Source organism: Sander lucioperca, chromosome 16 (genome assembly GCF_008315115.2).
Source record: "Sander lucioperca isolate FBNREF2018 chromosome 16, SLUC_FBN_1.2, whole genome shotgun sequence".
In the NCBI taxonomy this organism is placed as follows: domain Eukaryota; kingdom Metazoa; phylum Chordata; class Actinopteri; order Perciformes; family Percidae; genus Sander; species Sander lucioperca.
In genome coordinates, this window is record NC_050188.1 from 1,968,146 (window position 1) to 1,994,983 (window position 26,838).

Genomic DNA, 26,838 nt, shown 5'->3' on the forward strand with positions numbered 1-26,838 from the left:
AGATAAATGTTGAATTTTCGCATTAAAATGTCTAAAAACAACTAGACCTATGTTACATATTTTGTTGAGTTGTGTACATATATTATCCAAAATGTGTCCAACAATGTTCCACCCCAGAGAAATCTGTAATTTTATTCAAGGACTTGGTCCTTGTCATTTGGTCGCAGTCGCCTGTCCATATTTCATATCCCCTTTGGTCATGCATCAGAGTTGTGGTTGTCCTAAATTTACTTTTTATTAGGGCTGGTCAATAAATCGATATTATAGCGATATATAGATATCTAAAGTTTTGGATATTGTAATATCACACAAGCGTTGTCTTTTCCTGGTTAGGTTACATTACAGTAAAGGGATGCAATATTCTGAACTTTCCAGACTGTTCTAGCTGTTCTTTTATTTGCCTTAACCCACTTAGTCATTATATCCACAACATGATGTGTAGAATCTATCTCCAGGATTGGTTCACAGGAGTTTGAGCATCACCATGGTACATTGGAAAGACTGTAGGAGGGACAACTGATTTTTCTGTTCAAGCCATTTATTTTGCTTTGCACATATTCAGGGCAAAAGCAGATGAGGATTGACGTTTATGGTTTTTCTATAAATGATAAACAGAAAATTACACAAATTACAATACAGTTAATCAATACATAACAAACTTAAAGCTCCCATATTATGCTCATTTTCAGGTTCATAATTGTATTTTAAGGTTGTACCAGAATAGGTTTACATGGTTTAATTTTCAAAAAACATATTTTTGTTGTACTGCACAGCTCTCTCTCACTGCTGCAGCTCCTCTTTTCACTCTGTGTTCAGGTCTCTGTTTCAGGAACAGAGTGAGACATCTCTTCTTCTGGACTATCTTTGTTTGTAGTCGCACATGCACAGTAGCTAGGTAAGGATCATGTTAGCTAGCTGTTTCTCCATCGGTCAGTTACAAGGCAGGATTAGCTGGGAGACTTATTCTAAACAAGGGCACACATGTAAGTAGTTCTTTTGTAGATTATGATGAACTTGTGTGTGTTGTAGCGGTGCTTTGCCATTGAGAACGAGGTAGCATGCTAGCGCTAGCATGCTAACGGTTGCGGTTAGCCAGCTCGTTTCGGCTAGTGATGTAGAAAGCCGTGCAGATTTTGACCAGCTCACCCAGAGACTGAAGGCAGGACACATTCAGAAACCGTATCTCACTCAAAACAGCATGGATGGGTTTTTTTTCAAAGTTTGTATGTGTGTGGAAGCACTAGAGACACAAAATAACACCCCAAATCCCAGAAAAAGTGATTTTTTTTTTCTCATAATATGGGCACTTTAACAATTAGGTACCTAACAAACAATACTTATGATTACTTTAACCCAAGGGGGTGGGGGGTAGGTCTACCACTGCTGAAATTGTAGAGTACTACATAACAGAAACATCATTTGACAATCATTTGACAATTACATAAGAATTTGAACAATCTAAATCAGATTATAAGGATACTTATATTTCCTTAAAAGCTACAATTAAAGCCTCTGACCCCCCACACAGGTGGTTTCAGTTATTCTGGCTGATTAGACCTCTGCTCAGGTTTAAGTGGGCCAGAGCTTAGATGAGAATACATTAGGTCACAAATCCTTTCTACTAATAAGAATGATAAAGCTGTCATTTGTCCTGCCCTAACAGATGCAACAAAGCTAACAGGAGACTCAGTAAGATGTCAGTCATTCAGTCTATACACACCCACACCGTCCTGGGAAGAGAGCTAATCAGCCAGATAAACTCAAAACACCTGTGTGGGTGTTCAGGGCCTTTAACAAATCATGTGCACTGCACACTTATACACAATATTATTTCTGTAGCCTCAAGGCAAACAGGCAAGGTGACATGTTATAGCATTTACCAATACATACTGGTCAAGCATTAAATCACATCCAATTCACAAATAACCATTAAAGTAACACAACATACGAAGAACGCAGTAAACTCACTTTATCACGCACAACCGTAGGCTTTTGTCTCTGAATCGTGGGGACAGAGGGCCCTCACATGCTGCTTCATGTTGCTGCTGATGATTAGGAGTGAATGAAGTCAGGTGAGTATGGACCGTGATTAGGAGTGAGTGAAGCCAGGTGAGTATGGACCATGATTAGGAGTGAATGAAGTCAGGTGAGTATGGACCGTGATTAGGAGTGAATGAAGTCAGGTGAGTATGGACCGTGATTAGGAGTGAATGAAGTCAGGTGAGTATGGACCATGATTAGGAGTGAATGAAGTCAGGTGAGAATGGATGAGCCCATGCCACGAAAGTGGGCGGAGGGTTGCTGAATAGTATGGCTCTATTCTACATGATGATTATTTATCTAAAATCTCATTGTGTAAATATTTTGTGGAAGCACCAATTGTCAACTCTACAATTCATCCCGATATTGATATTGATGTGTTTAGTCAACAATATAGTGATATTTGATTTTCTCCATATCGCCCAGCTCTACTTTTTATCCAGTTTTAATTCCCATTTGTACGATACACTTTTTTTGGATTTTGGTAGTTTTCAACTATATATTTTAACTGGATGAAGGATTTTAGTCCTCGGACGTCTGGACCTAAAGTTATCAGAAAACAGAAAGAAATAAACAAGCAGAGCAAACTGGGTCTGCTCTATTCAATGTTTCGACTGGTTTCAATCACCTCAGTGTTGGTCAGTTTTAATCACTGGATCAGCCAGAACAAGGGTCAAGACAATGGGTATTTTATCTTTAATCTATCCACAATTGAATTTCAAGAAAATGTATTATACAGTATCATGACATATACAAATAAAATGTAATTATTTGTGATATAGAATTTTATCCATATTGCCACTCCTACTTGTGAGGCACCATTGTGTTTAGTGTATTGTTTTTAGACTTGTCTTCAGGCTGTTTAAGCTTGTTTTGGGTTGTGGCTATGTTTTATATGCACTCAGTATTTCACATACTGCCTTATTTTCTGCAATATTTATCATCCATCATAACAAGGTCCTGTATGTCTCTGTAATTATGTGTTCGTGAATAAACAGAACTACTGCATGTCTGTTTTCTTCCACAGATGATATAGAATTAAGTTAGATGCAAGCACACAGAGAAAGGCTGGATCCAAAACTTGTGCAGTAGTCCTGTTGCTTATATATATATATATATATATATATATATATATATATATATATATATATATATATATATATATATATATATATATATATATATCTTATTCCAGAAATAACCATGTTTCCATGACCATCTGTCTTCCAAACAAAAGTATTAGCATTTTCATGATAGATACATTTTTTTGTCTAGCAGGACTATGGCCTATGAAGGAATTTGGGTGTGCATGTAAACATAGCCAGCAACAGTTGAGCTAGAAAAGTAGAGATGGAAGAGAAAAGACGCCGAGATAAACAGAGTAGGGGAGGATTAGTGATACATTCCCCAGTAGGTTTAGAGTGTTCTGGTGGTTAATGATTTTGTACCTCTTACTGAAAAGGTACAGACACTCTGCAGCTCACTCCGCAGACATGCAGAGGGTGGTTGTTTTCGACGTATCACCATGGAAACGTTAAAACATTTCAAGCTGTTAAGCATGAGTGAACTAAACTATGACTCATTTTAACCCCTCCCAACACACCAGCACACACACACACACACAAACACACACACATCATATGGATTCGCCTAACACTCACACACACAGAAACCTCATCACACAGGGGGGAAAAGCAAATTAACCTTAAATGATTTTTAACAAAGGGACTCTGCCACATGATCTTAATTTGACACACTATTTACTCCCTATATAAGAATCCACTCTTGGCTGAAGATGATTCTTACAATTCTCCATAACGTTTGCTCATGAGATTCAGCAGGAGGCTGCCGACTAGCTCTGAGAGTACTGTATGTGATCTACTTGATGAATGAAGGCCACTAAAGTTGCAGCATATGCGAACCATACTGACAGTGATATCATTAGGTCATGTGCCAGAATTAGCCCAGGAATCTCAACAGGCAGGTAATTTAGCTGCCTCATCACAGGAACTAAATGAAGACAGTGACCCACACCTCACTGTTATTGGGTCAAGCACACCTTGTGAATCTGTTAGGCAATGTTTAGTACACATTATATCACAAATATACACATATTTTTCCATGATAGACTCAGTCTAGATGCAAATGAAAATCTGAATTGAAAATTATTTTCAACCCATCAGTAATCAATAGTAGATGGTGGCTTTAGCTCACAGGTTAGAAAAGCAAATATTTGGACCAGCTAGAAAACTGATTTAAGTGTAAAAAAAAATCTTGTCTCCAGGTTCCCAGGTGCTTTGTAGGGTTTTTATTGTAGCTAATGGAAGCTAAAACCAAGGAAAGGACAGGGCAGTATTATTATTATTATTATTATTATTATTATTATTATTATTATTATTATTATTATTATTATTATTATTATTATGTTTGTACTTTGCATGGCTATGTATTACATCTTTAGACATTTCTACTGGATCTCTGCTCTAATTAAGTTTACTGCTCTATTTAAGAGTCTGTAGTTCGGTTTTCTCCTGTGATGTAGGTTGTTTGTGTTGGTTACAGGGACAGGAGAGGTGGCTGGGGGTTTTGTCAGTTCTTTGTGGTTTCTGAAAGAGGTTAATGGCAGTCATATGTCAGATCAGCTAGTGCTCTTTTAAGTCCTGATTATAGATCAAGACAAGTGAACATGCAGCAGGATAGCATACATGTTCAGTCTACTGTCCTTGGATAAAGATATTACAATACTAAAAGGAGATACTGTGCTGTCCCCTTAACATAGATTATACTCTACATTGAATGAAGGCTCTTGTTGTTAATTGACAAATTGTATTGTAGACTGTAGTCACAGCCATGTCTCAGTTTGTTCTCTCAAGGCTGTGACACCTCCTCCTCCAACTCCTGCCTCCCCTTCCTAACCCCAGTGGGTCTCCTCTGCATTCAAACCAGATGAGCCAGTCCCGTGACACAAACATATCCACTCCACCCACTTATGTTCTGACAAGTGTCTCCCCCCACCCACCCACACATATACAGTGATGTCAGCTTGTCTCATCCCCGCACAGTGCAATTTGAAACTCACTTCCGAGTTCAGTGGTAGAGCTTGTATGTTGAGAATGAGTACAGCTGGTCAATACTTAAAGGTGACTGGCCCCTTGTGACTCACCTGTTTGGCTGATTTTGTGTGTGTGTGTGTGTGTGTGTGTGTGTGTGTGTGTGTGTGGGTGTGGGTGTGGGTGTGTGTGTGTGTGTGTGTGTGTGTGTGTGTGTGTGGGGGGGGGGGTATCAGGTTTACCTGTCTGCACAGTGACAGAAAAAGAGCCACTCCCTCTTACCTGCAGAAACACTGCTGAACCTCTTCACCTTTTGCCGGGCCACCTTCCAACACTGGACTGCTCAGCAGTTTCCTAGGGAACTTTGTCATCTTATATCCTTTTAAATATCATTTTTGAACTTCAGGAGAAAAACTTTACACTTGTCCTTTCTGTGAAAGCCAGGCTTTCTGTCTTGTGTTTTGGATCATAGAGTAATATATCTATCTGTGGACACACTGGTCCGAGGTGTGTATTTTTCTTTCTGAGCTGCTATGATGCTTCGTGACCCAGGGGTTTCCCTCCTGAGGGAGACTGGGATGACTGCACCTGATCCCTGGAAAGGAGGCTAGGAGAAAAGACAAAAAGAAAAAGCCTACAGCAGGATAATAAACTGCTAATGACGTATGCAGCTTAAGTGAAGGACTCAATACTGAAGCTAAGATGCTAACTACCAGCTGTTTGGAACGTGAGGAGAAGCAACTAGTGCTGAAATGGTGGGGCTAACTCCCGACTGTGAGAGGTGGGAGGAGAGGCTGGTTCTCATACAGAGGGAGGGACTCAGAGAGCATGGAGCTTCATTCACTCTGCTAAAATCACACACACACACACACACACACACACACACACACACACACACATGCGCTGCAAAGCTGTTCTCAGGCTGAGAGAAAAGAGGGGAGCGGAGGAGAGGACTGCATGCTCTCTGAGTAAGTTGTATACAGTAATGTCCTGTCTGACCATTTTACAGCCAATATTTCATATTGTTTGTTAATGTGACACAGAGGAAGCAGATGAAGTGCATGTGTTCATCTACGTTCTTTAAATGTGTTTTATGAAGTTAAAAGTATGCATTCATGCAAGTAATTTTCCTCTGCTAGTGTTATTGAATTGAACTTCTTTCTCTTCTCCGACTCACCCATATACACTTTTCTGCTGATATGAACCACATGTCATGCACACACACACACACACACACACACACACACACACACACACTCTCCCTGGGGCTTCTCTTCTACGTACACAAAAATGAGAGAATAGAAAAAGGCGGAGTGGGGGCGGACGAGTGGAGGGAAAGTAGGACAATGTGGGAATGCTCTTGATACATTGTTAACAGTTAGGCTGGTATATTTTCCCGTTCTAACCTCTGATTTTATTTTCATTTCAATTGTTTCCTTTTTATTTGTTAATAACCCTATCTGAGACTGACTTATTTCCCTTAATCTCCCTATTCTAAGGAAATCTGCTCTTCTTTTTTGTGTTTTTTCTTGCTGTCTCACGTCACTCTGTCCTCCCTCTCTGGGTTTCATTTTTTAATCCGATTTTTCTGTTTTTCCATCTCGCCCTCTCTCTCTCTCTCTCTCTCTCTCTCATTCTGTTGATCTCAATGTTGTCCCAGGTGGTGACAGACAGGAAAAACAAAGACGCTGAGTGAGGCCAAAGAGGGGCCGAGGGGTTCATCAAACCCTGGAGAGCAGGGAGGTTTCAGATCCTGTGACCTGTTCCTGATAGAAGACGCACTGATCCAGGTGGAGGTACCAGTCCTTAGCTCCCAGGACCAACCTCCAGGATGTCCCGGAGGCGGTCTACAGGGGACCTGGTGCCCAGGGACATCACTGAGATCTTAGCCCGGGAGGCGAGGGTTCAGCGTGGGCAGAAGAAGCAGGGTAGCTCCCTGGGGCAGGCCTTCAGCTGGTTAAAGGGGAGCCGGAGGAAGAAAAGCCTCAGCAATAGGCTGAACCAAACTGGTATTAGTGTAACGGACGCTAAACTGGGACTTCAGAATCATGAACCTGCAATAGGTGAGTAGGTCAAGACTTTATACTTAACCTTTTTAATTTTAGGTGTATAGCTTGTGCTTTTATAGAGAATTACAATACATAAGACATATTTACCTACTACATCACTGAAAATGGCCCCCGAGTAAACATCAAGACTTTTGTTTGACCATCAAAGGCTCATTAAGTTTAAGTTAAGTTGAAGAAAAAAATCCAGTAGAGGAGGCTTTGTGTTCTTTCACAAAATTCAGCACAACATTGAATTCACTCATTGTAGTTTATTCTGTATTTATGAACCGGAAAAAGCACATTTTATATGTGAACTAGTACAGTTATCAATCTGTGATGTCACAAATGCTGCGCTAATCAATATTTTTACTTTAAACCTACATTGTGTAATTTTTTGAGTTGATTCTTAGCTAAAACCCCTTTGCTCTTTTACAAATATGTGCTCATTCATGTGTAATTACTTCCACCAACTAATCAAAGTATTCTCGTAAGCGTAGAATCTGCCATTCGGAATCATTCAGAGTACATGACGAGCGAGTCTCTCCAATGACAGCAGCCATGTAGCGCCTCCATCTTTTAAATACATTAGCCAAAGAGGGACATACCTCCGCATTTCGCCCTCTTACACCTATTGGCACCGTGACGAATGCCAGGGGGAGATTACTCGCCAGGGAAGCGAAAAAGAGAATTAAAATGACAACGCGACAGGCAAGCAAGAAGACAAAAGTTAATATTAGAGTGGCTAGAACAGCTGCGTGTAAACGATGGAGAGAGCTAATTTCCGGTTCGGCCGCCGTAGAAGGAGGGGCTAGAAAGTAATGTTCAGTTGGTTGTCATATACAATTTCACCGCTAGATGGGAGAAATTCTTACACAGTGTAGCTTTAACAATAGATCAAATGACGTGTGTAATGTGAAAGCTGACGCTCCTAGTGACGAACCCACAGAGAATTATCACCCCACTCTGCAGTTTCTCCCAGCTCTACTGAGCGTTTTATCGTCTTTCAGCTAACTGTTTTGGTTTTATGGCCCGCAACTTTACTGTTTTGGTTCACTCTCTCCGCTCTCATTGAACCTCATTTTTTCAGAAAACAACTCTGATAAAACTTTTAGCAGCTGAATGGTTATGTTGCCCCCCGTCTGCTGGTAAATTAAAATGTACAAGTATTAGCTAATGTTTGCCATTACTGTATAAGGTCATAAACATGATGTCAGTGTTGTGTTTGCAGCTTTTTGTGCTATCCCAACAAAGCCAAAAAGATCAACGATTGCAGGTTTAGGAGAAAACCACTTAAGATGTGAAAGAAACTTTTTTCAAACCAGGAAATGTATTTTGTTCTTCAGTAAAATGACCAATGATAACAATAAGAGAAGTCGATGCACTGTCTCTAGTGCGTCGAGGTCTCTGTCAGGATGGATATTCCTTGTCACGGTTCAGTTTAGATGCGGATCAGAGTTTTTAAGCCACGGTTTCGTTGTTTGGCAACTCTACTGTATAATTCTGTCCTGTTTTGTCTCGATGCCACGATCACAGACGGTGTGGTCATGATGACATTTAGGAGAAATGTGTTGACTTTTGGATTAAGATGGAAAGGTTATAGGGATTTTGTTATCGTCAGGACATCAGTCTGCACATACACGTAGACTGACACAGGGGCTAATCCCCCTTTCTGTTTACTGATGCGTTTGCTTGGTCGGCAGCACAGAGATTACCCACAGTCCCCATTTCCTGTTTTTGTTCAACTTCCAAAGCAATCCCTTGCTCTTCTGTCATTGTGTGTGTGTTACTGTAGTTACTATCCAACAACTCTTGGAAATCCAGATTCATAGTCTTTCAGTCCTTGTTTGGTCTTTTGTGGTTTTTGTGCTCGTTCCGCCTAAAAAGTACTTCCATGATCCCATATTGTGCCTTACATTGTGGTTTTCTAAGGTCCTTGGAGAACCATGAATACTGGAAGGGTAACAGACAGTGACTCCATTTGAAACCAAAGATTAACTAGTAGTAGGGCTAATAATTCCCCAGCAGAGGATGTGGCCAAAGGCTGATGGTAAGAATCTGTGGGAACCATATTTCTTTGGCATTTTGTCTCAGTGATTTTCTGATTATAAGACTCAAGAGGACCACTGTCAAGCATGTCCAAGAAACAGATCGCAGACAAGGGTCCAACTGTAACCGCAGACGCTTTAACTATTAGTTAGAAAGTTTTATTTAGGAGAGAAAATCGGTGACATCTGAAAAGCAAAAAATGGAAGTTGTTTTGTGCTAATTCCTACAATATTCCAAAATGCAGCTGTGAATCTTCGCCGTCAACATACACAGGTGGTCTGTAGCCGTTTGACAGAAAGATCCGTTCCTAAAATCACCAGCAAGAACAGCCGGTACATTCTGTCTCACCTGTGTGTGTGTGTGTGTGTGTGTGTGTGTGTGTGTGTGTGTGTGTGTGTGTGTGTGTGTGTGTGTGTGTGTGTGAGAACAAATTGTTAGGTTTTCATTGTCTTGTTTTCTTTGGCACTTTGTCTCCTACAGAGAGAGAGTGAGGGAAGCCTGTCTTCCCACCAGTAAATAATTGGTGCATTGCATCTTTATTATTCTCTTGCTGCGGTTCATTTTCCCTGAACCCGCTGGGTGACTTTACCAACCTGACAAGACAAAGCATAAAACTCTTCAAACTAAGACAACTGTCACATAGACACAGATACTCACACACATCATCATAGGCCACTTGGTCTATTCACTACTGATGTACTACAATACTTGGAATCCATACGTTTTATTAGTTAATTCTGACATTAACCAAGAAACTGGATTCACTTACTAATACAAGTTTCTGTTTGACGCAAGCTGTTTAAGCAGTGACCTGTTCTGTCCTATCGTAATACCAGTGTCATTGTCCAACTAGTTTCAGCTGCTGTTGACTCTTTCAACAAAATCTCCTGAACCAGTGACTGCATTTAGAAACTAGAAGGGCACTCGGAGAGCGCAGATCTCCTCCAAGGCCATTCCTTATCTCACAATGTTAACGAAAGTGCAAAATAGTTTGTGTGTCCACCCCCTGATTTGGATCCGCTCTAAAATATAATGAGTTCTTCCTAGGCCAATGCTACACCCTTCCACCAAGTTTCATGAAAATCGGGCTAGTAATCAACTCAATCAGTTGACATAAGCAACATCATAAAAGTACCCCCTAATTTCTACTTAGTAACATTTCTGCAATATGTAATGCCCTCAGAAATTCCCACAAGGAGCAAAATAAATCAAACAATGTATTGCCTTTGCTCAAATGATAACAGATCTTAATCACAGTTATGCAAACTCTACGACAGTGATGCAAATTGATAATGCTTCATAAGTGAATAACATAAGAAATATAGGAAAACACAGGAAACAACTTTAGATGCATGTTTGTTCTTGTGTATAGACATTTGACACGATGGTTCAAATGACAACAGAACACAGTGAATTCTCCCCCAGAAAGAGATACACTGACGCTGTCCTCCTCTGGTGAGCCACTGCGCCTTCTTGTTTCTGTTGCAATGACATGTAACTCTTACTACAGTATAATATGTTGGTATTTGGTCTTTGTTGGTGGGTTTACATTGGCTGTGTCATCCCTGCATGACTGACTCAGATCTGCTCGTCTGTGATCCAGAGCTCTGCAGTCCAGTGCTGAAATAGAGATTCCTGTCCTATAAAAAAAATAAATAACACTCTTTCATGTGCTGAATTCCTGAGAGCCGTGCATCAGGGCGGTTTGTGTGTGTGTGTGTGTGTGTGTGTGTGTGTGTGTGTGTGTGTGTGTGTGTGTGGGTGTGTGTCACTGTCAAGGTCTTAGCGTGTTAGCGTGCATGTGTTTGTGCGTGGTAGCCTGGATGCCAGATTGGACCTAGAGTTATGCGATGGAGAGGAGAGATTACAACGAATCACAAAGCCCCATTCAGCCTTGAGAGGACTCTTAGGGAACACTCTCTCAATGCTTTTTTAATTAGAGCGACTTCTCAGCGCACACACACACACACACACACACACACACACACACACACACACACACACACACACACACACACACACACACCTATTTCTCTTTCTCTCTGATTTTTCAGTCTCTTTGCCTATTCATTACTGCATATTACTGTTTTTCATTTGCTTCTGAGATTGCTTAATACCCTCTATTCAGCACTGCTGTGGGTGTGTTGGTCTTCACTGCTTATTATTGTGTAGTCAGCGTGTTTAAAGTTGTGTGTGGACATCTACAGTGCCTAGTGAGGGTGTGTGACCGAGTGCTACCCTGTATCAGAGGTTATCTGTTTGTGTGTCAGCAGCATATTGCTGGGCTTAGGGCGGCGCCAACCCAGCACCAACACTCATTACATCACCTCCACACACATATACAGACACACACACACACACACACACACACACACACACACACACACACACACACACACACACACACACACACACACACACACACACACAGGGCGTATACAACCCCCACAACTACCTGCTTTGTCCAGCACAGCCCATCTTCGGCTGCTGGCTGTTAGAGCGCTGATGTCATTTTGTATAATCCCTGGGATTCCACGTGTGTGTCCGAGTGTAAAGCCATGTGTGTGTGTGTACGTGTGAGAATACTTTATTGTGTCACAAATGCAGGCCTTGTAAATCTGTTAGTAATGGATCCCATTATTTGCTTGATTTTCTCTATCTGCATGTGTCTGTGTCTGTGTGTGTGTGTGTGTGTGTGTGTGTGTGTGTGTGTGTGTGTGTGTGTGTGTGTGTGTGTGTGTGTGTGTGTGTGGATGCCACATCACAAAACACAGTCAGGGTGTGTAGATTCACAAACTATAATGCAGATTACAGACCTAGCACAGTAATTGAAGAGCAAACATCTCATTACATAGAGAACATTGTATACAGCCTTAGCTCTATTACAGGCCCCAGCTCAGGGCTACTTTAACACAGTTTGACAGGATGAAGGCAGCAAGTGGAGGGCAAAGAAAGGCATGTGGCAGAAAGGGAGGACTGTGAAAGTTTAATGCAACCACACAATGTTCCCTGCAAACATAATTCACCACTCTCTCACTCTCCCACACACACACACACACACACACACACACACACACACACACACACACACACACACTTTGATGAGCGAGGTAATTTCACCTGAGTAAGCAGATACCTCCAGCCCTCATCCATCACCGTAGACCTAAAGCCATGCCGGTGAGGTAAACGTCTCCCAGGCAACGGCATTGAGAAGGCAGTATACAGTGTGGCAGGCACCAATACTGTGTGGCAACAATAGGGTCCATGTCAGAGTGAAACATTAATCGTCTTTCAGGTTGTTTAATGTGAGGATATACAGTAGAGTAGCATGCAGAGATGTGTTGCAGCAGAGTGGGAGAATGAAGAGCGGGTGGAGATAACATAGAAAGAATGGGAAAGCATGATAAGTATTGAGATCACGCAACCCTTTGTTTATCAGATTTAATTTCACACACACAAGCAGACCAAAACACATTTTAAAATATATTTTCACCATATTTCTTGAGAAAAAATATACACATATACGTACTTCTTATGAAAACCCATGCAGATAACACATAGATACACTCACATGTACATAGGAAGGGCTCACTAAAAATGACCGGTAATCAACATCCAAAAGCTGTTTTCCAGAGGTATTGTTTATGGAATAAGAGCTAATGAGTTGTGTTATAGGACATGGAGTGTGTTTGATGCGGCAGTGAAGCAGCTGGAAGACATCAGTGTGGGACTGGGGGTGTGGGAGTCTGTATACACAGGGATATACAACTGATTTACCCTTAAGACTATGTGTGTGGCTCCTGTTACGTAACTTGTTTAAATAGATACACCTATTGAACACTGTTTACCTGATCCAACTGCGCGTTCTCTTTCTGATTATTTTTTTTATGTGATGAGAAGAATAGACCAGTCTTGAGTAAAAGTGACATTCGGGAACATACTGTATATGGTATGTTCTGATGGCTTGGGCTGAGTAAAACATCTTGGAACACTGACCACTTTATCTTATCTCTAAAATGTTTGTTTCTGGTTTTAGCTGCAGTGCCACAATGATTTATCATCCGACTGGCCTCTTGTGGCCTCACAAGCATTAAGCCACATATTTATACTTAGCATGCTGAAGATTCTCTACAAGAACCGTTCAGTCATTTTAGTCTAAGTTTGAAAGTAACAGTAGCAGCAGCAAATTAGACCTGCATATGTACATGTCAATGTCATCTCCTACAAAGAAAGTAATAACTGCAATCATTTTAATTTGCTTCACCTGCAGACAAGCAGTGTTATAGAGGTTTTACATTTACTGTAATGCCTGTATCCCCTGTTGGTGAATGGAGTTATGGGAGGACCTAAAGCTGTTCGACCATCCGACAAGCACTTCTAATGAAGTATCGTCCCGAATTGTATGGAGAGAAAAAATCTACAGTTAAGATTTTCATGAGAACTTAGTAACAGCAGCTACAACAAAAGGAAAACGCTTTCACAGGTTAGATTAAAAAAAAAAACTGGAGGTTCATGTCTGTAGCGGTTGCTCTTGCAGGCCTGTTTATGTTGTAATTGCAGTGTCTTGCCACAAGATGGGAGTGATGGGCGGATGTTGGCAGATTCACTCAATGTGGTAATTAAGCTGAAAAGATTTGTACTAAGGAGAATATATGACATCAATGCCATATAGGTCAATGTATAACGACTGGCAGTATTTTATTTTGCAACTTTAAAAAAAAAAAAAAAAAAAAATGTCCTAATTTAGGCCACTAGCCTCAGACCCCCCCTGGTCTCAAAAAGTACACACAGGAACATTTAGAAAGGTAGAGGCCCTGGTGATGGTCACCCTGACAACCACTTTCCCTGACGACTATTCCCTGACAACGGCATTCCTCCACATAAATGGCTTTTAATTTACGCATGCGTATGTGCACACACACATACACACAGCCTGGCTCGAAATGCTCTCCTTTGAGTTCCCTGCAGCTGTCAAATCCTAAAATCTCTCTTGACAATGACACACACTTTGATCACACTCATATTTAAATGTATCTAGGGCATGTTTGGCACGTTGTATTGCAGCAAGGCTGGGTACAGAGCATCTAACACACACAGAGACACACACTGAGTGCACTCTCATAGCTCTACGACAGTTGAGATAGTGAGCTCGGAGTTCTCGGCCAGCACAAATGTACTGGGTGTGGTTTTGGTGGGGCTGCATTAGGAGGCAGCATCGCTCTCTGTGAGCGTTTTATTGCAGATCATTTTACACTCAATGTAAATGCAATGGGAAGCTTGAGTGATATCATACTCTCACATCTCTCATGCAGTACATTCACGCTCATAGCATTCTTATTCATATTTGGAAATTCACCGTAACTCCTCCGGCCCTTTAGACACCAAATCGATTCCTGTTTTAGAAAATGGATCAGGTCAGTGCTCAGTGGTCCAGCTCATCTCCCCTTCCTCACGACTCCCCCCAGTCAGTAAATCTGCCATCTTCCAGCAGCTCTCTACACACCAGACAGGTGGGGGATGGAGGGATGGGAAGAAACACGATCAGGGTGACCATGTTGAGGAGTGTGTGGTTTCACTTTTTTGCTCTTCATCGTCACACTCCCTCTTTCTTCCTCCATTTTGTTCCTACAAGGGATCTCATTTTCACGTGATATGAGCACCGTGCTACATGCTGGATGGTGTTCATGATTGTTCTCTTCTTCCATCTGTCTCCCTCTGACCTCATCATTGTGGGACATACCTTGCCAAGTCATCATGGAATTCAGGGACTGTTCAACACTGTTGTAAATATGTTCCCTTTAAAGATAGCAGGCAGAGGGAAACAGAGCATAAGGAATGAGGAAGATGATGACTTACCGTAAAAGAATTTAGGTAACGTTGCTTTTCTGGAATCCCTCATCATCCCTGTTTCTGAAACTCACCCATCTGGCTCAGCATCTGTATTACCTCTAAGCATAGCAGGAATGTTCTCATCTCAAAACAAGCTTTGATCTGTCTGACCGGTTGACTGGTGTATATATCCTGCTCTTTATGTGTGTGTTGTGAGGAATTTCAAAAGGTGTCAGACAAGAGAGCTGAACCTGTGAAGATCACTTGAATTATTGAGCATCCCTCTGCTGTTGTTAGTTTCCACTCTTTCCTTTATCTCAGTATTTATTCCCTATTTTTGTTACTCATTCCTACATAAACACCACTGATACTGAGCTGTGTGTGTGTGTGTGTGTGTGTGTGTGTGTGTGTGTGTGTGAGTGTCGTAAAGGACTTTGTTTTCTCCATCAGCACGTTGTGTTGACAGCATCTGTCAGCTGTGCTTATAATGGTTTAAAATAAAGACGAAGGGATCACTGCTCGCTAAAAGAGGAAATTAGGGGAGACTGAACTGAGGAGGGGCATTAACCACGAGAGAAAGGTGTGTGTATCATTTGATGATTTGTATTATGTGTGTGTATTTGTGTTTGTGTTTTCACCCCTATCCAATACTGAAAATGCTCAGCTGTGTGAATGCTTAGCTCGGGAGCTCAGCGATCTCAGAGGCAGAGAGTGGGAGGGGCACACACACACACACACACACACACAATCACACACACTTGGTAGTGAGCAGTATTGGATGCTGCCGCTGCTTCAGCAGCTGGATGTACGGTACTGGAAGTGTGTCAGCTCGAGGAATAGGACTGATTTGAGTGTGTTTGTGTTGTATTTTTGCAAGCTGGATCTGTGTGTGTGTGTGTGTGTGTGTGTGTGTGTGTGTGTGTGTGAGTGATAGCATGGTGTCAGTGGGTCTTAAGCACACATTCACTATACCGTGGTATGTATGTGTGTCAGCAAGAATTATTTGACTAAAGGGAATCAGGAGCGCATTATTGAGTGTTTTCATGCTGGAGAGCGAGGGACTGTTGGAAGGTATTTAGAGAAGGAATACAGATGTAATGTCACAGGACAACAAGATGATAAAGGCCCTTTAGCGGCTTCAGGACTGCCCCAAAATGGGGAACAGTGTCCAGAGGAAGAAGAAGGTTCAGACGGAGAAAAACTTTTCTGCACCTCCGTCGCCAATCCCCAACCGGGAAAAACCTAAAGGTTTCTGGCTGTTTGAACATCGAGACAAACTGAAAACAGGTAAGAGCAACGCAGGATGTCTGGAGTGGATAGATCAGTCGTCACAAGTATTCAGTGACAATCTTGTTCTTGAAGACTGACTGTTGGAAAAGTAGCACTTTATTCGCATTTGTAAAATGGGACTTGTTTTGAATGTGACCACTTGAGATACTTATGTAGTTGGCTGTGTATGCCTGTGGGTGTGTGGTCATGTGCTTGTGAATTAGTTCCTACAGTAAGCTTTTTAGATGCAAAGTGACAATATTCCCTTGCTGACTTTACCTTAGTCAGCTTCAAGGCTTCCTGCGTATTGCACAAGTGGGCAGAAGAGGATGTGTGTGTTTTTTCTCTTTTGGTTCCGTTGATTTGTTTTTCCTCGTAGTAACAGTGGATTTTAATTGAAGACAGACTCTGAGACTCTTTTTTTTTGCAGCAGCAGTTTTTCCCCAAACCTCCATGCAACTTAATGCCACAGTCAATGTGTGTGTGTGTATGTGATCCTGTGCCTCAGAGTGGGTATTATTTTATGATTCTGTGAGTTGTTATTGCCAAACCAGTATATACCTGCAGTGGAAAACAGAGCTTAGCCTGTCCTATGCTAATCGTTGTCTCTGTTAACAGTCCCTGAAGCAACAAAAACCACCAGACAAACAGGTTTAACACGAGCTCGCACTGACACAGACATATTGTCAGATAATGCTCTGCCACTGAGATTTGTTATCACAAAGCTGCTACATTTTCTGTTTCTCAGGTGTTGCTTGCTGTTTAAAGTTTTATGTCCTCACCAGGGACTATTTTTAGTCTACAGTACCTGTGTTTGTCACATAATCCCACCCTGTCTCTCTTCCGCCTCTTTATTGTTAGTATTGACAAAATAGTGAACTTTAAGTTTCTGGACACAGGGTCGCTTGTACCAACTCTTGCCTTAAAGCTGCAATAATCCATACTTTTATGTGAACAATGGACCTAATTACTATGTGTAATGTGAAACTTCGCTCTTTGTGACGAATCCACAGAGAATTATCACTGGACTCTAGCCTGACAAGCCAGACCCACATCAAGATGTTGGGTCTGGGAACTCACCACTGACAGGGCTCAATCCGAGGGGCGGGATAAATGGTTGTTTTTCAAATTCTCTCTGCACACAATAGGATAGCGCTACAACCAAGCAGAGCAACGAAGAAGGTAGCAGAGCTAGTTGATAGATTAAACTTTTGCCGTATCTGGTCGGCAAAACTCCGAACACATTTTTAAGAATGCCGTTCTTTGTTCTTTTCTCAAAGAAAAGCTTAACTCCAAGTCTCCCAGAGTCGTGGCCAATGCCGATTCCAAAGACTGCTGTTCCCAGCAGCAGCAGCCATAAGCCCGCCCACCGACTCTATACACGATGTGATTGGCCCGGCCAGAGTTTGGTTTTTCCAGCTCACAAGCCAACGCAGAGTTGCTAGACAGACCCTGACTGCAAATTACATTTGCTGCCGCTAGGGTGCGTCTAGATTTCTAGGCTACCTGGACTCTGCAGTTTCCCACAGTTCTACACACAGACAGACAGAGTCACAACAGTCAACTGTTTTCATCAAAAAGCTCTTTAAAAATCCACTGTACGCTACATGCTCAGCAACAAATGGCATTTAACGACTAGCTGGTTAACAAAGTGAAGCATTCAGCAGCTAAAGAGCCAGATATTTCATTCAGGAGTTAGTACAGACCAAAACAGAGCTACATGTTGAGTGTCTATGGCGTTACATCCGCCAAATGGCCAGAAACCTATCAGCTTAATAAGGTAATAATATGTCAGCGTTGTGTATACAGCTTGTACAAAGTTGCCAAAAAATCAAATATTGCTGCTTTAGTAAAGGGTGCTTGGAGCCATGCAGTTTAAATGTATAATTTTTTAGGCTCTACTGTTATTTTGCTTTCATAAACAAACCATTACTGCAAGCATTTGAACATGCTGATAATGTTTCGGCGCGCTCATTACCTTAGCACCTGGCTCAGTAGGCCTACACCCATAAGAAACCATTTTTAAGGCACAATTATTTTTTTTAAATTTTTAATGTAACCTTTATTTAACCAGGAAATAATCCCATTGAGATTCAGAATCTCTTTTACAAGGGAGTCCTGGCCAAGGCAGCAGCATCAAAGTCTCAACATACAGTAACAAACAGCAAACAACAGACTTAATACAACACAGAACTGAATTACATCAACTGAAACTGATGCAAGCCTATACACTGTTTACATCAGTCTACTGGTTTCTATCTAAGTACAAACAATAATGTCCCAAATCCAAAAGTCAGTGTGGCAACATTTTGATGAAATATGTCCACTGTTGCAACACTGTCTGCTTCAAGCTGATACTTTAAAAGTAATTTGTGAAACAAAAGTGGTGTAAAGACTTTTGATAAACAGACGCTGATGGAACAATTTGTCCACCACAAACCTGACATAGATCTGTGTTGCCTCTTTCGTTTTACAGCTGTTATGGTTATGTGGCCATTAGTTGGAGTTGGTGCATTAGAATATTACCAAATGCATCTGCTTGTGTCATTAGACAGCATGAAATATGATCAGCATTAGCTGGAGGCAAACAGCAATAATAATCAGACCAAGACCAATCAATTCTTGACAGACTTTCATTTTTCTTGTGGGTGTGTTTTCTATTGCAGTTAGACAGTTAAAGTTTCATTCTTGATTGTCTTGAGAGTTCTATTCAGCCTTCAGCGCATCTTGTGTTTCACTAATATGAAATTGGTCCCCAGTGCTACCGGTTTCCATGGTAACATCTGACCCTACTGAACGCTGTGTGTTAAAGGTATGGCGATGCATCGGCTGTCAGTAAAACAAGACTGGGAAGTTAAGTCTCCTATCAAAACATCAAGATGGCGTTTGTTTGAGTGTGTGGACAAAAAAAAAAGATGGACTACGCTCATTCTAGATAATGAATATGTGTGCATACAAACACATCTTGATTTCATTTTCTGTCAGGGTGGTCGATGTCTATGTGGGTGTGTGCGATTGTCGCCTTCTGTATTCACAGCCTCATTCACAGGGAGTTTATATAGAAACTTAGGGTGTGAATGCATTCCTACATTCCACCTGATTTCTTACGCATGAGCACCCATCCAGCACACAAACACACCACTTCTGGAAATGAGGCTCCATTCCTGTTTTTTGAGTTGATTGCAGCTGCTTTTTTGTTACACAATACTCCAAAATGAAGGCAGTTTGAGCAAGAGAAGGAAGGAAAGAGTGCATTGTAGTACACAGAGTTGTCATTGTGCGTGTTTATGTGCAGCTGTTTTGATGCAATGCTCCTTAAAGTTGTTGACTTTATTTATGTAACAGTAAAGCATAGCTAATGGATTAAAATCACAGTAAACGCAGCAAACGCACACAGTGCATGCTCTCTCTTTGCCGCGGTGACGCAGGAGATGAACTCAGTGACATCCTAACCATGTGCTCCTGAAATGTGTCATGTCTGTGGTTCTGGTCATGTTCCAAACCAGACACCCTGCCTGTGTCCTTCACAACACCTTAGAGGTTGTTTATGCTGGACAATACAACACACAAGTTAACTGACTGGGAAACGACTGAATGCCACACATTGGTGCACGTGCAATTGTCTTTATTTTTTAATCCATCGGTGTATTTCTTTCTTCAAACTGTGTTTTGCATAGGCTTTCTCTTAGTTGCTTACAAGATCATTTTTTTATAGGAGGATGTTAATGTTAATCTGGGATGTTAAAACAGAAATTATAATGTTCTGAACTTTTGGTCCTTTTTTTAATATTGTTTTTTTTTGGGCATTTCTGCCTTTAAAGGACAATTCCGGTTCAACACATGGGTACAGAGTCGACCATTCCCTGGGATATGCATGCTAATCGAATGTGACCAGTTTTAGCGCAAACCGCTAATTAGCTTATAACGCTAGTCATCGGGGCCACCCGAAAGTAAAAATAAATCGCTATTTCTATACCACTAACAAGGCTCAAAATAGCACCACACTTCCACGGTAGCATAATGAGGGTCCCTACATGGAAACCAAAGCATTAAGAACTTTGTAAGTGTACAGACAGTTTATTAAAAAGATAGTTTATAAAGACAGTACCGTTCGCGTATACAGGCAGGCGCCATCTTGGGGAAACAGTCACGATCAGTCGAACAACGAACGCTGTGCTTGAGCTATCTCACTGGTTACTGGTTGCACAGCGACGACTAGCGTTATTAGCTGTCTCACATTCGGTCACATTCGATTAGCATGAAAACATATCCCAGAGAACGGTCGACTCGGTACCCATGTGTTATTAACCCCTAGGTTCATTTTGCGCCGGAATTGTCCTTTAATGGATAGGACAGGTCAGACATGAAAGGGGAGAGAGAAGTGGAAGACATGCAGGAAACTGTCACAGGTCGGACTCGAACCTAGGAATAAACTTCTGCGTTTGTGTGCCTGCTCTACCAACTGAGCTAACCGGCCACAAATCTTTGGTCCTTACAGTAAACCTCAAACTGTGTGAGCTCAACATCAATTGTGGTCACTTGGTGTGATCCTGAAAACCAGTCATAATTTCCAAGATTGATAGTCGAGCATTGTGTCTCCATAATTAAGGGACACCCAGGGAAGCGCTGAAGAAGAGTTACTGTTCGGGTTGCAACTATCAATTATTAGAACTTTGTAATATGAACTTTGTTTCACCTGGCACAGTCACACTATCAGCTCATCAAAGTATTAGTTATTTAGGCTATATTACACGAAAAGGTGTGCATTCAGTGATGCAAGCGCCTCTGCCCCGGCCACATTACTGTCGTGCCAATAATGACATTAAACGACACCCTGTCATATAATATTGTAATTATACATGCAGCGGTTACCAAAAAAATAAAAGACATGATCAAACTATATTCATATTGTTGAGCAATTCACTCTCAAAATAAAAACGGCAACAGAGACGATTTTTTTAGTCCATGTTGAGTCAGACAGCTAACTTGAGCTAATGTTAGCTTTGTAGAGATTATGGGATTTCCCCAACTGAATAAACCACACATATAAACACAAAGATATAAGATATCTGCTGAAAAAAATACAAAAATTCCCGTGGACAGATTTAACTAGTATGTCCACAAACTTCACACATAGGCTATTTTTAAAAAGGTGCCATGTCACCAACTCACCGGCACAGCTGATGTGATCCAAACATTTCCAATAACTCCAGAGCATTGTAAAAATAGGACAAACTCATTCAATCCGATGACTCACTTTATATTAATATGTTGTAGAGCTTCTCCAAATGCAGTGGTTAAGTTCAAGTTCCTATGTGTTCCACACGGTTCGTGATTTATTTTCATGAATACAAATGTTTCAAAAACAGTTTTTGATTCAACAAGTTACAATGTATTATTTTTAGTGATGAGCACAGTGTGCTGTTATGCTGATTTGATCACGTTCTAAATGTCTAGCTGACCAATCAGATTGCCTCTTCGGATCTGCTTGTTGTATAACGGTGTGTCGGCACACAAGCTGTTTAAAGACACAACGTGGTGTGTAGAGATGAGATGTTGCCAGCTGAGCTCCAAAGTCACAAAGATGTCTATTCATCTAGTGACTCGAGTGCCTGGACAGTGGCTGCAGTCGACAGGATTAGCTCACTATGAGCTCACTTTACTGCATCCACAGGTGGTCAGCGGGAGCCAGACACACACACATACACACACACACACACACACACACACACACAGAAACTCTCTTTGCGCTGTCATCCTTTCATTCTTGGGCCCTTTTAAGGTTTCATAAACTCATGTGATTTAGCTGATGGGCCTCCAGATGTTACATGTGTGACATTACCTTCTCATACTGGTCCACTCTGTAGGGAGAACCTCAGCTGGATTTCACCACAGAACAGTGACGTAGAGTGTCTCCGCTCTAAGATCAGACGTCAGAATGATCCATCTAATGAACTATTGTCACTGTAAACTTAACATTTGAAATATTAGGACATATTGTTGAAATCACACACCATCTCTGCCTTTGACTTTCACCTTATTCCTTCACATTCCCCCCATGTGCTTCCTCACCTTTATGCTGTTATCTTCCTGACCTTGGATTGTTGGCTGGTTATTTATCTTCCAGCATTCCAAAGGGGAGATATATGCATGTACCCACCGTAAGATTTACACTGACTGCCCGCCTTTGACTGTGAAACGGAAAAATTGTGATTTTGGGACAATGAAGGATTGAGAGGTGAAGTAAAGTGAAAACTGTTGACAGAATTAGGGAGGGAGAACGGAAAGAAGGTGGCTCTCATCTAGAGAATTTAGAGGGTAGAGAAGAAGAGAGAAACACGTTGTATAGGGCTGTGTATAATTCGAGAACAAGGCTGCCAGCAGATTTCCATGCCATTTTCATAACGACTGTCTTGTGCGGATTGTGATATTCCATATTCCATTATCCTGCTGGGTAAGGCTCGCCTAAGCCTTTTGATTTCTGTAAGCTGGGCTAAGACGCTCTCTTCTTGGTCCTCCTTTGAAGATCCCATTTACTGTGTGCTACTGTCAAAGTCAGGGACTCCCTGCAGAGAGCTTAGGCAACACACAGTTGGATAAAGAGAAGATGACTTTTCGTCTCTGCTATCTATCCCTTCTATGCACCACCCCATCTGGTCTTCCAGCCCTGATCTTTCATGTTCTGTTGCTGTTTTTCTCTGTGCATCTCATTGCTCTCCTCTGCTTTTCATGCAGGCAAGCAATACCTGCACACACAGATGCATCTTGAACTCCATTCCCCTTCTTTTAGTTTCTTTTCCGTTTTTTTTTTTTTTTTAAGCTGTATTTCCAACCACAGGAGCAAAACAATAGTAAGACTGATATATAGTTATTTTTTTTAACCAACCTCTGTCTTCTCTCATGTTTCCCATTATTCTCCATCTACAGCTTCCTGATCTGTTTGTGCTTTAGACCAAGTAAGGTCTGTTTAAAGTCAGTGAAAAGGCTATGTCTGTTGTAGTTGTCGTCATCAATTTTTCACCTGTAACATCATGTTCTGGCCTGCACCAAAGTGTTCTGGAGGGGATCGAGATGGAGGGGGGTCGTTACCTTCCTCCTCTATTCTGTCCTCTCATGCCCTTCATTTGTAGGACCTTTTGTTTTCTTTCTCTAAATGAAAGGATGTTTTAGGCAGCATGTAATTGTGGTTTGTCTGCATACTCTGCTCCTAAATGTAGCATGGGATTTTTTTAGCCATTGGATAGCATCTCCAAAGCAAAAAAAGTAAGGAATGGAATAAATCCTTCTGAAGGACCCATAAGCCGTTAGCAAGTCTCATGCATTTAAAAAAGAAAGTTTGCTATATGAAGATTTGACCCACATTTAACTTAAGCTGCCACTGAGAAAGAAATCCTGTTATTTCAGCCATGGTTGGGAGCAGTGTTGGGCTCATTACTCATTTAAAAAAACTTATATAGTTGCTACCTGAAGGCAGAAATACATTACACCACTTATTACATACATTTTCCTTTACAATCTTCATCTTAATTAAAGCTGCACTAGTCACAATATGTTATAAACAACGGATGAAAGGACTTGTGTAACGTGAAAGGGGTCGCTCATAGTAACAAACAGATCTCCTCAGCTCTATGGAGCCTTTTAGGATCTTTCAGCTATTATTAGCCATGTTTCCAGGCAGCTGTTTTCAGTAAAAAAAAGTTCTGATAGACAACAACACCATGCTCTACCTGCTCAGCATCAAGTGACAACCAGGTGAACATAGTGGAGGATATACAGTAGCAGCTTAAGACCCAGATGTTTATGATGTTTGTATTTAACTTGCGCTCATTAGGTGGTAATAAACACAACATCAAATGAATGCTAATGTTGCACTGTGTCTGCTCAATATATATATATATATATATATATATATAAATGAATGCAGCTTTAAGTTTAAGAAATGGTAATACTTTCAAAATTATAATTATACATAGATGAGGTGACATGAAAAGTAATTTTTCTTTGTTAAAGTAACATTTATGAACACGTACAAGCCATGTTGCTGCTCAAATCCCCCGCAGCTTCAGTGAATCAGAGTGATCTCTGTCTCCTGTACAAAAGGACTCAGTGTTTGCATTGCTCTGTAATGGGGCTCAGTCCAGTGGCTTCCTGCATTGCCACCTAAATTAAATTAAATCATCAGACCATACCATTAAACAGCGCACACACACACACACACACACACACACACACACACACACACACACACACACACACACACATACACACAGGCCCTTGCGTGACCTTACCATTCAAAGATTATTATTATTGCTTGGATTTGTTGTTATTATTTTGAAACTAGAACAAAATCCTCACTTTAGGCTTCATTTTCCATCATCACTGTGTCAAAGCTGTAGTTTGAAACTTGTGACAGTCTTAGCTTAGCATGTCCTGCCCTGCTGATGGAGAAGAAAGCAACATCAAACCTAGGATTAAACCTCGCTGAAATGAAGTCATCCATCAATCAAAATGGCTTTTGCTGGTCATGTCAAAGTGCTCATTTTGAGTTTTTTTTCCTGACACTGATAAGATTAGTGCAGTGATTACATATGTTCTGTCTCGGATTAGAAAACCAAGACTGAAATCAATATTACTGGATTGACCTGACCAAAAGTCTAGATGAAATTTTGTACAAATTATATACAGTCAGTGTTGTAATGTAACAAAGTACAAATACTTTGTCATTGTACTTAAGTAGAATTTTCACGTATCTGTACTTTACTTCATTGTTTATATTTCTGGAAATTTTCACTACTTTTCCTAAATAAAATGCATACTTTTACTTCACTACATTTCCCCTAAGCGTCTTTGTTAATCATTACTTGTACAAATGTTTTTGTACGTTGGAGTGAAAGATTCTTCCTCACAAAATAAACAAAAACTTCTTTGTTGAAGTCAGACTTTGAATTTGATTTTTAAGAAGGTGTGGAAACCCTGAATGTTATGCTTTACTATAAGGAAGCCACAATAACGTTCATAAACAACGTTTTTCTTTACTTTTGCTTCAAAAAGTTAAGTACATTTAATATCAGAAAATTACTTTTGATAAGTACAGTACATATCAGATACTTTAAGACTTTTACTCAAGTAATATTCTAAAAGGTGACTTTAACTTCTATCAAAGTCATTTTCTGGTAACATACTTGTGCTTTTACTCAAGTATTGCTTTCAAGTACTTTATACAAGACTGTATACAGTAACCATGACATGCACACAAATGCGCACAAACACATTTAAGCTACAAGAACGAATTTTGGCCCTGCTTTTACAGAGAAAAACAGGAACAAAATCTGTATTTCATTTGTATTTCCAACTTAAAGGTACACTGTGTATGTATATACTATACTGCATGTAATGTCAATCAGTGTAAAACTTGACACAAGCTATAATTAACCTCAACAACTTAAGTTGAGACCTTGGACTCATGTTGGCGAAGAGGTGTGTGTGTGTGTGTGTGTGTGTGTGTGTGTGTGTGTGTGTGTGTGTGTGTGCCAAGCAGATGGTGTCCGTGGTGCCAGCGCCAACCTCGGCCACTGTTTGTACTTCAACATTTGGCAGCCGGTTTACTCAAACACGCTGTTGTCTTTTCAAGCGGATTTACAAGTGTTTTCAGACTGATGGAGTCAAAATTGTTTCGACTTGTTTACAAAAGCGAAGCTTAGTTCATTTGCCGTGCATAATGGGATTTTTCCGAGGAAGAGTGATGAGGGGGGAGTGTGTTTCTGCGACTTTATTGAAAGCCCAGGATTGGCAGAATGAGATGTTGTTGTCTGTGGGCAGGAAGCGCACACACAACCCTCAACGTCTGCATATCTCTCGCTCACATGCACACATTGTAGCACTTATATTGCTGAGGAACAAACTAGTACTTTCACTGCCTGCGCATTTATGTGTGTGTTACATGTGTGGTGCATTGAAAACAGGGTGCATCTGTTCAGGCCTAATGTGTTCAGTGTGATTCGGATGACAGAGTCAAATGAACTTAACGTCACTTGTACCTCTTAGCTCAACGCTTAGGACGTCAGCAGATGTTTTTTTCCATCTAAACTCTGCTCCTCAATCCTCATGCAATGCAATGATGTAAATTACATTTTGGTTAAACTAAAAAGTGAAATGTATGATTTGCTAATGGGACAAACTCAACTGTGACATTTGGAGTTTGTATCATTATAGCAATTGAGAAAAGGTCAAGCAGGTGGGGAGTTTGAACAGCTGCTAAATGTGTAACAATTCTTTCGTGTTAAATAGACGTCTTTATCTCAGTGGAATTTCACGGTGATAAACCAGGCCTCGCAGGTCTTTATACTGGGACAGTGGAGAGATACACTATCTTTTGGTTTGGCATCCATCAGTCTGAGGCTTGTGTCAAGTCTAGAAAAAATTAGATTTTTTCAATAACAGGATGGATAAGTAAATCCATGAAACCTTGTACAAGTACGAGGAAGTACTTCAAATTATGGGCAAGAGTGACATGGATGAACTCACATAAAGAAAACTTTTATAAAAGGAACAGCTTC

General features: G+C 40.9%; 1 protein-coding gene across 4 annotated transcripts in view; it reads left to right on the forward strand.

The window, feature by feature from the left end:
* Positions 1 to 5,293: 5,293 nt before the first annotated feature.
* kiaa1522 (KIAA1522 ortholog) overlaps positions 5,294 to 26,838 on the forward strand; it is a 41,223-nt gene continuing 19,678 nt past the window's right edge. The window contains exons 1-3 of one of the 4 annotated variants that reach the window (XM_035992888.1): positions 5,294 to 6,058; positions 6,751 to 6,852; positions 6,887 to 7,153. In XM_035992888.1, coding sequence (XP_035848781.1) covers positions 6,922 to 7,153 — 232 coding nt within the window. In that variant the 5' untranslated portion in view covers positions 5,294 to 6,058; positions 6,751 to 6,852; positions 6,887 to 6,921. Of the gene's footprint in view, positions 6,059 to 6,459; positions 6,477 to 6,750; positions 7,154 to 15,766; positions 16,301 to 26,838 lie in introns of those variants that run through there. The other 3 variants (XM_031287107.2, XM_035992889.1, XM_031287108.2) reach the window with 3 other exon arrangements.